The following is a 12,962-nucleotide window of genomic DNA, read 5'->3' on the forward strand; positions in this document are numbered from 1 at the left end:
GCCGCCGCCACCTCGTTGATGTTGCGTTGTTGTTGCGGTTTTGTTCAGTTACAAAGAAAAGAAAAATACAAAACAAAGGCAAAAAAAGAAAATATAAATGCGTAAAAATAAAAGAGAAAAGTATCTATAGCATAGCATCCTCTTGAGACAGTTTTGGGCTGCGTGTCAGGAGTGCATTTGCACTGAAACATTCTGAAGCTTGTAAATGCACTATCTGGTACGACATTCCAGAACGTACAATCTTCCCGAATGCAACAACTAAATGCTGAAACAATATATATGCAATTTTTGTGAATAGTGTGATTTGCCAATATATACAAATATGTATATATCTGCAGTTTATTTATTTATTTTATTTTATTTTTTAAATTAAATTTTAAGTACAAACTAAATGTAAGCGTTTATTCAGTAAAAATAAAGAAATTATATGTTAATAAAATGTTTTCTATTTTCAATAAATATCCTCAATATATGTTGTTTTATTTCTGTGTAACTAGGGCAGCAAATCTATCTGAAATATGCCCAAGATACAATTCCATTGACTGTTCAACATGTGAATATATGCTATATATATATATATATATACTACTGCATCTGCCATATATACATCTAGCCATATAAAAGATACACACAAAATATATATATATATAATAGGGTGATTCACTTAAAGCATAGAGATAGAATAGATATGTATAACATTAAGATATAGTACAAAATACTGAAAAGATTTTACATTAAGGCAGGGATACATTTGATGGAATGTAGAGAAGATGCTACATGAAATTCAGAGATACATTAAATTCTTGATTCTATAGACATATAGATAGATACATATAGATAATTGTAGATACATATAGAATAGATAGATACATGCACAAAGATAGTACTATAAATAGATAGGCAGATACATGTAGACAGATAGGCACTTATAGGTATAATAGGTACGTATATTAGATACATATGGATAGATACAAGACACATTATATAAGCAAAGATAGATATATACCTACCAGACACATATGAATAGACATAGATCCATAGATACTTTGAAAGACAGTATAGACACAAACATATAGATATTTTCACAATCAATCATTCAGATTGAAAAGCAACTAACAAAAGGAACTTTCGATGCATAAAATCTGAGATACATTTTTACTATATCTATCTATATGGATTAGATAACCCAACATAAATCATGTTGAGCAATAAATAATACACCATCGAAAGGCCATTTCGACTCGCTTGCAATGACCTTGAAACCGGGTCGAGTCATCCCAACTCCAGTTGCAAAGAAGGCGTGACATGGTGGCCCACTTTCAGCTTGAAACTGAAAGCAATTATTGTATGCATAGCTTAAAGCAAAACTAACTAAAAAGCGACCTTCAGACGTCGCATGCTCTAAGTAATTTGTTTGCAGCCCAACTTTCGCTCCACTACCCCGGCCCACTTGTCAAGGCCAACATAGAAACCCACAGTTCCCCACAATATATGTATATGTATGTATCTCAAAGTTTCATTGCATATTTTACAGCGCTGCGCTTGGAGCCACGCAAAATGAATAAAGCTTTCGGCGGACACGCAACGTAGCATAAAATGCAGCATAAGTGGATAAGCCAATGGCGACGACGACGGCGACGGCGGCAGCGGCAGCGGCAGCGGCGGCGATGTTGCTACCAAAGAGACGCAAGATGGCGCAAAGTGATTTCGCCTCGCTGAAAAGCTCGCGGCGGCATCATTTGGGCGAATTCTGATTGGCGCCCGTTTTCAAAGTGTTCAATCTATCTGTCATACACGCTCATCGTATTCTATTATTTTTTTAACTTATTTCTCTTCATTTGATCATACGAAAAAATACCCTTTAATCCGATTGGCTATGCGCTTTGGCAGTGTGGTTAGCTGGTTGTGTGGCCACTTGACAAATCACAGCCACTATCTTCACTGCCGCCGCGACAAGCTATGACACCGAGAGCAACTAGACAAAAAGAACCAATTAATAAATAACTAATTAACAAGTAGATAAATAAAAGCAGTGTGCAAACTAACAAAGCAAACTGCTAAATTTGCAGATTACTTATCTAGGATAAGTAGATGCAAGATATGTGGTCTCAGGTGAGTACGCAGAAGAAGGATTTATATAATAAAGGAAAAATATCTAATAAAAGGGCTGGCTTGTCATTTTGGCTGTAGTAATACCAATAATCTTCAAAAAGGTAATTTATAATAACGTTTAGAGTTGAAGTGATCATAACTGGTGTGTTTTAAGATCTGAATGGTATTTTCCACGCGGTAGTCCATCGTCTCCATTGTAAATACAAGTTCTTCATTTCACAGTTCACAAGACATAAGCAGGAAATTGAATTTAGAAAGTTATCTAATTTGAAATTCACATATACATATATAAGCGAATTCTTTAAAGATTTCTCTTAATATTAATTTCCTAAAGATTGTAAAATTCGTTCTCTTTTAAATGTAAATATGACTAGATTTCAACTGAAATCAATTTCTATTTAGAATTAAAAGTTAATGAAAACCAAGCGCTACGTTTGCACAAATTCTTCTACTATTAGAATACCCCTCATTGTCTATATGTTTATACAAACAAAACCCCATTATTTCATGGTAATTTAAGACAAATTCCCCAGCTGGAATCCCCCTCACAAGCTCTATAAGTATCTACATCGATAGCAATAAACCGAATCAAAAGTTTTTACTATTTGTTATTCGGGAAATTTTAAATCTAAATGCTACGTAAATCTACGTTTCTTTAAATAATTTTTTGAATAGTTGGAATTCCTCACTGCTGCTCAATATTAAGGTGAATGTTATTTTTATTGCACAGCTGCTGGGCGCTAAAGGCATTTATAAATAAAAGCAAACATCGGTCCAAATAAATCGCATTTGTTGTTTTTTATGTTTTGTTTGTTTTTTTTTTTTTATATTTATAAATTTTAAATTAATAAAATTTACTTGCTATATTTCTATATAAGTTCTTCTTCATATAAATAATCATTTTTAGATCGCACATTCTTTCTCTTTCATTTTTTTGTTTGTTTTTTTTTTTTTCTTATATTTTTATTTGAATTACACAACATTTCTATTATTTATCGTTTTTTTTTTCTTTTTTTTATGTGTATGTTAAAAGATTTTTGTGGTTTTCTTTCTTATATATTATTGACATTGTTCTTCAAATAAATGAGAACAAATCTGTTTTGTATTTTATATTATCGGGTTTGTTTGTTCTTATATGTGTGGTTGTTTTTATTTACTTTTGTTGTATTTAAATATCTTTAAACTGATTTTAATGAATTTACCTTAACTTCGTTTCTGTTTTAACTAGCTTTTACTTATGTTGGTTGTTTCTGTTGTTGTATCTCCCAGTTGATTGTTGTTGTTAATGTTGTTAAATGTTTATCGCTGCTTTAAATAATTTAAGAGTATTTAATAGGGTAATAATAAATTAGTTATACGCGTGATAGTTATTGGCAAAGTTGAATATAATTTATATGATTTGATATCAACAAAAAATGGTAATGAATTATATTTATTTATTTACCCCATTCATGTTCTTTGCGTAGATCGTGTGTGTGGGTTTTGTGTGTGAGTGTGTGTGTGTGTGAGAGCGTGTGTGTTAAATAATAGTAGTAATAAATACAACGTTATACAAATAAGAGAGGTTTTCCATATCGTTAATGTTCAGGCTCGACATAAAACAAAATGCAACAAATTCTAAAATGAATAAAAAAAATTCGAAATTTTTTACGTTTTCAAATGCTTTGCAAATATTTATACAATTTGTTGAAATTCTCTACGCAAGCATTTACGTGACTAAACAATAATAATACAAAATGTATTTTTTTAAAATAATAGTAAAATGAATGAAGCTATATAAGAAAAATAATAACTGTTGCAATTTAGTTTTGATTCACGCACGAATTATACACAAAACTTGTCAAGCTAAATATTTTTGTTTAATGCTAATTTACAAATGAAACTAAAAAGTATATACATATATATTATGTTGGTATATATGCGTAAATAATAAAGAAAAAAAAAAAACAATATAGCAATTACATTGATTTCTTTTACTATAATTTTCTTTATGTAACTAGAAACTTTCCAAGTTGCTGAAGAATCGTGCTTTAAAAGCACATTTTCGGCAAGTTTTTTCATGTTTTTTTTTTTTTTTTTTTTTTTTTTTTTTTTTTTTTTTAGCAATTAATTTTCTGTTTTCTTTTCGAAAAACTATGTTAATTGCCTGGTTTTAAGTTTAAGTTAACATAATCCAATTTGTTCTCTTTTCTTTTTTTGTTTTGCTAATAATTGCATTTTAGTTTTGGTTTATACACATAATTAATTAGTTTCCTTTTTGTTTTTGATTGTTTTTATTTAATTTCAATTAAAATTATAAGCCTAGGCATGGTTGTTGTTTTTTGCATTATTCTCTTCTTTTTGTGTATAATTCGAGCTGTCTGTAAGTATGTATGTGTGTGTGTGACGTATTAGTATAGATGTGTGTGTGTGTGTTTGTATGTAGTACATTATTCATGTATAATTATATATGTTTGTTGTTTATTTTTTAGTTACTCGAAATAGTTTCTCAAACATTTTGTTATTTATGCCTACTCTACACGTTGTTCTGTTTGTTGGTTGTTTCGTTATGTTGTGTGTGTGTGGGTGTACGTTTTGTTGTGTAAACGACATGAACATTTTAATTTCATTATCTGCCTGCATGCTGTGTGTGTGTTTGTCTCCTGCCTAATGCGCATATACAACATGTTGTTAAACGAAAAATTTGCATTTTATTTGGGTGTTGTTGTTGCTGTTGCCGTATGGTTGTTGTTGTTGTTGCTGGTGCTGCTGCTAATTAGGACGTACCATTGACCAAGCCTTCCTTCTTGATGACATCCGAGTTAACCGCCTGATCCGCATGGTTATTGCGATTCTTGTTGTTGCGCCTGGGCTTCGACTGCTGGTGCTGGGGCCCCTGTGGCTGCTGCTGTTGTGCATGCTGCGGTGGTTGCTGTTGTTGCTGTGGCAGCAACTGTTGCTGCTGCTGTTGTTGTGTGGCCGCCTGCTGCTTCTCGCTATTCCGCGCCGCATCCTTCGACTTGCCAGACGAGGCGTTCGCATTGCCACTGCTCTGTTTGCTGTTCTCCTGTGCATTCAGGGGCGCTTTGTTCGATTGTGCTGGCGCCTGGTGCTGTTGCTGTGCTGACGTCGACGACGAGGATGACGGCGGCTGCTGTGATTTGTTGTTGTTGCTATTATTTCCCACCGCGCCATTTGCTGCAAGTGGAGTCGAAATTGTTGTTCAGCTTGACTAGCATTCAAGTGGAATCATCCTCACCATACTCACTGTTGCCGGGCGCATTGTTGTTCTTTTGCCTTCTGCGTCTCCTGGAGCTGCCCTCGTACGATGAGTTGCTGTCCGCTGTGCCGGAAGAGAGAAACATATATGTGTACAGGTGACGCAATTGAAATAACACAAGAGATTGCAATATTAAGCCCAATCACAAATCAAATTTATAACGTCAAAAGTCATATTACAAATGGGTTACATTGAATTGCACAAATTAGATTCATTTGTTGGCCAAAAGAACGTTGATATGAAAATGTATATAAATTTATATATAAATATATACGTGCGTATACCATACACTCTCACACAGATACACTCATACAGACATACAGTCCCTAGTTATATACAACAATGGTTGCTTGAATACCGTGAACGTCTTGACCCCCCGCTTAACGATCCTCAAGCCGATTGCTCTCCCTCTCCCTATGTCTCTTTGTTTTAATCCATTCGTTGCTTGATCAACTCACCACGCTCCACGCTGCTCACTTCGCGCGTCTCCCGCATTTCGTCGGTGTGATTATGGTACTGATAGTCCCTGCCATTCTGCTCGTTGCGTGGCGGCCGGCGATTGATGCCGCGACGGTCGTTGCCGCCGCGATAGTTTTGGATGCCTCCACTGCCGCTTCCACCGCCACCGCCACTCACACCACCGCCGCCACCAGCACCACCGTTATTGCCAGTGTTTGGTGGGCCGCCACTGTTGCGATCATTGTAGCGCTGGTCGCGCTGATGGTCGCCGCGGGAGTTGTAGTCATCGTCCTCGCGTCGATTGTTGTGATAGCGCTGATTCATGTTATTGCCACCGCCGCCACGGCCGCGAAGGCGACCACGCTGACCACCGCCGCCGCCGCCACGTATCGAGCGCACAGATTCAATGTCGCTGCTGTAGCCGCGCTCTGAGCGCCGCGACACAGCGAAGCTCTGTGTGGAGCCCATCGAGGACTCCTGTATGGCGCGCAGCTGTTGATCGATCTCCAGCTTCTCCTGGCGTAGTTGCTCCACTTCCTAAGCAAGCAATATAAATAAGCATTAGCACAGATTACATTGCATTTAAAGTTGTTCTGACACTCACCTTCAGATGTGACAGATGATACTCCAGCAGCACTTTAGCATTCGCAATGCTCTCCATGGTGCCAATGAACACAAAGGGTACGTGCGCTGGTTCGCGTGGTATATTCTGATCCTGTTCGTCATCGCCAGCGATCTGAGTTTTTGTTGTTGTCGGAAGATTAGGCCATGCCAGGCAAGGTGTACAATACTCACAGCACTCACCTTGATTCGAAACACTCCGCTTTTATCCACAATCTCCTGTATGATGCGGCCATTCTTGCCAATCACCTTGCCAACCAGCTCTCTGGGCACTTGAAAGAACTCCTCGGCATATTCGAGCATGGCTCGTGCCCGCTGCACCGACTCCTCTGTCTCGCCGCTTATCTTGAATGTGCACGATTTTTCCTCCAGCTCAATATTCGTAACGCCGACCAGCGTGCGTGCCGCTTGTATATTGGAGCCATGTGAGCCAATTGCCAGGCCCATGAGATCTTCGCGTACACGAAATTCCTCGATAAAGTTGCTAAAATTTGAAATAAAACGAAAATATTATAATTTATAATGTATTGGAAAGTAATTTTAATAGTGGGAGACTTGTAATTCACATTTCTCATGGAGTTCTCAATCATTAAAGGTGGATTTGGACATTGCAGGGAATGGAAATGTCTACTAGATGATAATAGAGAAATATCTAGTGTTATGAGTTATTACAGTTCATTTCTATATCCTTGATAGCTGATAGGCGCTTCTACTTTACAAATAAATTTATAGCTGAGAATGATCTGTTCGTAACAACTTATAAGCACAATATAATGGTAAGCTGGGCAATTTAACTTCTTAACAAATAAAATTATAGTTAACATTCCTATCCTTATATCCTATCCTATCCTTATACATTTTCTACTTAACTGTTGAGAGGAATATAGAAGAAAGCTAGACGCTACAACTTAGCAACTCTTTCTATAGCTTAAACTTCTTCATTCCTATATTATTATTATCTATTATAGCTTACCCACGACTCATCAGCTTGGTCGTTTCGAGCTGACGCGCAGCTTCTTCAGTCCTTTTCAGTAGCATAACCTGTGATTAAAGACAAACGGAAAACAGTTAAGTCACCACTTATAAAGAGTATTCTGAGCAATATTCTGAAACCTTTTGTGAGAGATTACGAAAATGCATATCCTTGAGCATGCTGGCGCGCTTCTGAGTGTGTTCCCATTTGGAGATGACAACCAGGGCATCTATTTCGCGATTGTAGTTGCAAACGCCCGCATCGATGGTGCGCTGAAACTCCTTGTGTATGCCATCCTTTTGAGCTCTACGAAGCAAATAATCATCAATATATATAGAGTATGTTGATATTTAATATTATATTCAGTTTACTCACTCTTCGCGCAGTTCCTCGGGCACGGGCAGCGTGAACTGATAGAACGATTTGGGCGTAATTGGCGGATTTGGATTTTTGGCGCGCAATCTGCCCAATTCACAGATTTCGGTATAGGGCGTCTCGAAGCCAATGTACGCGACCGCACAGATATCAGCTTTAAGCATTTTGATGACAGCCACCCACCAGCCGCACGTTTCGCGTTCGTTTGTGCGCGTGAATACCTCAACCTCCATGCCCTCCTCGAAGCTCGGCGGCACAGCAGCCTCATCGGGCGGCAGGCGAACATTGACGAATGCGTATTTCAGCACCTCGGGCACGCTGTTGTAGCACAATTAAACGAGAAGAAACAACAGAACGAAATCAACACAAAAACAATTGAGCAACAGAGCTAAATCATTTACTTCGTTGGGCATAATGAGCCAGGCAAAATGTTCATTTAAATGCCGTGTGCCAAAATATTTGATTGCGAACATGGCTGCAGACAAGTGTTTGCCGACGTTGACGTCGCCGTCGGCGCAGACGCTGGCAGTGCAGCCGACGCTGATTGCAGCGTTGGGCTGTGTGCCAAGCGCACTCAACACATAATCGCGGGGGTGCCCCCTATTATTATTTTGTTCTTTATAGCCAAGACATAGATCGGAAATGACATAAACTGACACACACACACACATAGACTCACAGAAGAGCAGCAGCAACAGGGTGGCAACTAAATTTAGACTCAGCTGCGCAAGCTCAGCAAAAATAAATAACAAAAATAAAAAAATAAATTAAAAACTTATATATATGAAAATATATACATAAATCCAATTAAAAACTGACTAAAAAATCTTCTAAATTGAAACTACTTAAATTGCTCCAAAAATGCAACAAGCACAATAACAGCCGTAGGGGGCTAGAACAAGTCGAAGATTAAATACTCTTTTATTATATTTTGTAAAATCTCTAGCTGAATAACGGGGGTTCTTTAACCATATATACAAAATAGCGCTGAATGGGGGTAACTATATAGTTTATACCAAAATAATAGTCTATCTGCCGATGTATATGTTCTATATACTAACTTTATTTTATAATCATAACAAGAACCAGTACAAGAATAAAGATATAAAGTTATATATACATATGATATACACTTAGAGAGAAAGATCTAATCTACAGTACTGTAGTTCTCCATATCATCAACGATATCTCAAAGCTGAATAACTAATTGGAAAAGAAAAGAACTGAAGAGGAACTGATGAATGTATTTATTTATACAATATTTATGATTATTGCATTGCTCCATTAAGATTCCCCACCTGCTACATATTTTGTAATCAAATGTTTATACCCTGTCTGCAAGGATATTAACAAAATGAAAGCAAAGCAAAAGAAATGACAAGAAAAATGGTTTCTTTCCGCGATTAAAAATAGCCAACTGCGAAGTCGACGTCGGCAGCGACGTCAACTGCTGCTGCTGCTGCGACTGCTGTTTAGTGGCATTTGCCGCTGAGGCATGACAGCGCGACGCGTGCACACACACACACACACACACACACACACACACACACACACACACACACACACACACACACACACACACACACACGCACACGCACGGACAGACGCATGCATTTGAGGAGCTGACACTTGGGCGGCATGCGGATCACACGGTCAGTCCGTCTGTCGTTTGTCTGAAGGAGCCGCAGCAGCATCATTTAACAAATTGCGCCAAATGAGAAGCGGACAAACGGTGGCGTTTCCCAACGCACAGCCCAGACAGATGGACGGACGGATGGACAGGCCGGTGCGTTGGGCGAGCGTTTGCCAAGAGGTAAAGTGCAGTGCGCATCATTGTTGCAAATCGTTTGTAAAATAGGCACATAAACAACCAAAGAAGAATATGAATCAAATGAATAATAATAATACTAATAGAATATGTAAATTGCAACATATAAACACGCTACTGTGGTTGCTGCTGCTGTTTGGTGGTTTGGTTTGCCATAAAGTTTGTCGCTAGACTTACCCGTCCACATCCACAAAGATGCCATCATCGCCGACAGCTGTCACCTGGCCCTGTTGTAGTTGTAGTAGTTGTTGTTGTTGTTAATATTATCATTGTAGTTGTTGCGTTGACGTAGGCAGAGACAGCGGCAGAGACAGAAACGTAGACAGCGACAGAGGCAGCACCAGAAAAGACAAGAGCGAAAGAAAAATGTGTGTCATTTATATAGTTGGTCGGGTCTGCGCATTTGTTGCTTTATGATACATTTCCTAAAGCTATAGATACATAATTTTGCTTTTAATTATACATTTTTATGAGCGAATTATCAGATAAATACCGTTGACGAAACGTGCCACACACGCGGGGTAAATACTCCGATTGATACTGATAAGAAATGCAATGCAACAAAGGCTAATCGACAGCAGCAATAATATGTACTATGCAGTCTATAAAAAATATCTTTTTTCTTGGAAACACCTACGTAATTTCATTTCAAAAATATGGGAATTGAATTTGGCAAATTATTATTATTTTTGTATCCCTTTACACATTCAACTAGAAATATGTTTATAAGCAAGTATGCTTGTAATCATCTATATATAGTCTATAAAAAACAAAATTAATGGAATGAGTTCTGCATTTCTTTCCACAATCAACTAGAAATATAATTCCTGGAAATACATCAATTAGCAGACAAAATTCGCCCGAGCATCCTAGCTATTCCTTGCACAAAATTAATAACGAATTTCTGGGTAATGGCTAATGAGTTCAAACATCTTTTTGGCTGACTGACGCTTCTTCATGCCATTCAATGAGTTGCAAGTGTTTTCAGTAAACTGAGAGTGTGGCCCTTAATGAAAAGAAATACTATTGCATGTACAAATAAACTCCACTTTGCTATCAAAGCCATCAAAACGTATTATGTATGCAAATCTGATAAGCTTTAGAAAGGGAAATCACAAAGCAACAAAGTATTCGCCGCGAACGTCAGCAGCGCTGAAAGCAACTCTGCGGAGCCTGCTTGTACACACACACACACACACGCACACAAACTTAATCATATACGCGAATATGCAGCGACGCTCGCGCAGGCGGCGACACACGCACACCCCCACACACAGATAGCGACAGCGTGCGCCCTATGAGAGTGCGTGTTGATTTCTATGCTTGTGGCGCGTGTATGTGTGTGTGTGTGTATTGTATGTGCGTATTTCGATGCGAGACTCCACTCAACAAAATGATGCAGATATTTATAGAAATAAAGCTAAAATTTACGAAATTAGAAACTGAGGCCGTCGCTGCCTTCGGCACATGTTGCTGCAGTTGCTGCGCTGACGCCGACGTCGACAGCAGCAGCGGCGACTTCAGCTTTGGAGTACTCCCGCTCTCTCTCTCTATCTTACCTTGTAATAGGCACCATTATCGAGTCGCACTTCGACCATAAGATCGTCCATTTTGTTAACCCTGTGTTCGCCGGTCTCCAGCTCTTGTGGGCAGCTCTAGTTGTAGGAGTTGAAATTGATACTGCAGCACTCGCCCCCGCCAATCGCCACACTCAAGCCGACGTATTTCGTGCGTTAGCCTCTAAAATATAAGAAGAGACAGAAACTGCAATTAAATCAAAGAAAATATGCAATGCAAAGTAAACACCTACACAACGACAAAGTTTAGCGTTGTTGCTTCAAATCTTTGTTATATTCCCTGCAGTTGCTTTATCAGTCTTTTGCTTTGTTTCTCTTTTTGTTTTTGTTGGTGTTGTTGATGCTGTTTCTGCTGCTACTTTTGCGGTGGTTATGCTTGCTGTTGCACCCACACACACATACGTACGCTCAACTCTCGCAGTTCCTGAAATAATAAACAAGAGCCAGAGCTGGCAATATCAATAACAATAATAAATACAGTTTAAGGCGAAATTATGAGCTTATAGATTGACACAGGCAAATTAACGGCGCAGCGGTCGATGGCGAATGGCAAACGGCAGAGAGTGTAGAGCAGAGAGCAGAGGCAACAGCCGCGCGATGGCAATCAAAAGTTTTGAAGTTATTTTGGGCTAAGCATAGGAAATTCCTTTCTGGTCGAGAACGGTAGCTAAATATCAAGAACAACAACGACACCGACGACAACGACAACAAATGCAGTGAGAAACGTCAACGCGCTTTTGCCGGGGCAGAGCTGGTCCGTTGTCTTCTTCTTTATTTTATAGTCAGCGCCGTCGTCTTTCTTTTGTGTCTTCACATCACTTCTCAGCTCTCTCTCACACACACACACCCTAGCACTCAAATACACACTCACACATACATATAGATAGATATATATATATACGGCCAACTGTCAGCAGAAGCAGCAGCCGCCGAAATGCTGAGCACGCTTTTCCAATAAGAATTTTATGCACACACACATACATGCCCCAGCACATGCCGATTTTTCATACACATATACAAATGTATCGAACTTTTAGTCATCATTTCCTAAAACTTTTGTAAATTCTGGTGAATATAATTATTTAACTACATTCGCATTCTCAACTATTTCACACTGAGTGCGCTTTTTGTAGAATTTTTCATTATTTTCAGCTCTCTTTAGCTGCACAAATTCGCCGCAGTCTCGACCGCTGCCGCCTTTGCCGCTGTGCAAAAATTTTTTCGCTTCTTGCAAAAAAATTCTGCAGTCAAATTACACGACTATATAATTACGTTGAATGTTTCAAATGATAATACACTTACGGCTGCCCGGCACGTTGATCCGCTAAATTGTTTAATATTAGCTTTAATCTTTTGAAAATAAAAAATATATCGCGTGCAGTGCGCTGCTTTACTGCTTCCAAAAATTTTTTTCGGCTGCGCTGCGTTCTCTTCGCTTTGCTTTTGCACACTGCTTCGCTGCTCAGCATTCGACAATGCTGCCAACTTGATGCGACCTCCTCGCGTCCGCAATAATCTTTCACTAATTTGGTTGTGTTCGCTCGACTCTTTAAATGTTTCGGACACAATAAATTCAACAATATTATTTAGATAAATACTTTTTGTGAAATAACCCAATGCTTGCTTCAAATCACACTCGAAAAACATATGTGACATGAAGCGCACGGAGGGGCAACGCTGCAAAGTGACAACCAACTGGGCGTTGCCAACTGTTTGATTTTGTTATTACACTTTCGATACGCAACCAGGGCTACGAGC

The 12,962-nt window shown here is 38.6% G+C and overlaps 1 protein-coding gene across 7 annotated transcripts; it reads right to left on the reverse strand.

Annotated features, from left to right (window-relative positions):
* Positions 1-3,407: 3,407 nt before the first annotated feature.
* On the reverse strand, positions 3,408-12,866 carry Fmr1 (synaptic functional regulator FMR1). Of its 7 annotated transcripts, none has more exons than XM_089256910.1 (12): positions 12,507-12,866; positions 11,434-11,628; positions 11,187-11,367; positions 9,805-9,854; positions 7,800-8,117; positions 7,565-7,730; positions 7,425-7,492; positions 6,626-6,935; positions 6,435-6,566; positions 5,830-6,367; positions 5,351-5,434; positions 3,408-5,289 (listed from the first exon to the last, which is right to left on the reverse strand). In XM_089256910.1, the coding sequence occupies exons 3-12, from the start codon at positions 11,235-11,237 to the stop codon at positions 4,868-4,870; spliced, it is 2,139 nt and encodes a 712-aa protein (XP_089113036.1). In that variant the 5' UTR covers positions 11,238-11,367; positions 11,434-11,628; positions 12,507-12,866; the 3' UTR covers positions 3,408-4,867. The 7 variants fall into 7 exon arrangements, with proteins under 7 accessions (XP_089113036.1, XP_089113030.1, XP_089113039.1 ...); XM_089256904.1 differs by having other exon boundaries at positions 11,438-11,628; positions 12,507-12,865; XM_089256913.1 differs by having other exon boundaries at positions 11,438-11,653; positions 12,507-12,865.
* Positions 12,867-12,962: the final 96 nt, after the last annotated feature.

The sequence above is a fragment of the Drosophila navojoa genome, chromosome 2 (assembly GCF_054131105.1).
Source record: "Drosophila navojoa isolate 15081-1374.11 chromosome 2, UAZ_NAV_1.0, whole genome shotgun sequence".
NCBI lineage: Eukaryota > Metazoa > Arthropoda > Insecta > Diptera > Drosophilidae > Drosophila > Drosophila navojoa.

What these genes read in the sequence shown, in the direction of transcription:
- Fmr1 (XM_030383496.2), bottom strand. Translation starts at nt 11,237, where the DNA reads ATGGACGATCTTATGGTCGAAGTGCGACTCGATAATGGTGCCTATTAC. An exon ending in ATCATCTGTCACATCTGAAG is followed by an intron (nt 6,368 to 6,434) that starts GTGAGTGTCAGA and finishes TTGCTTGCTTAG; the next exon opens with GAAGTGGAGCAACTACGCCA. An exon ending in AGTGAGCAGCGTGGAGCGTG is followed by an intron (nt 5,435 to 5,829) that starts GTGAGTTGATCA and finishes CTTCCGGCACAG; the next exon opens with CGGACAGCAACTCATCGTAC.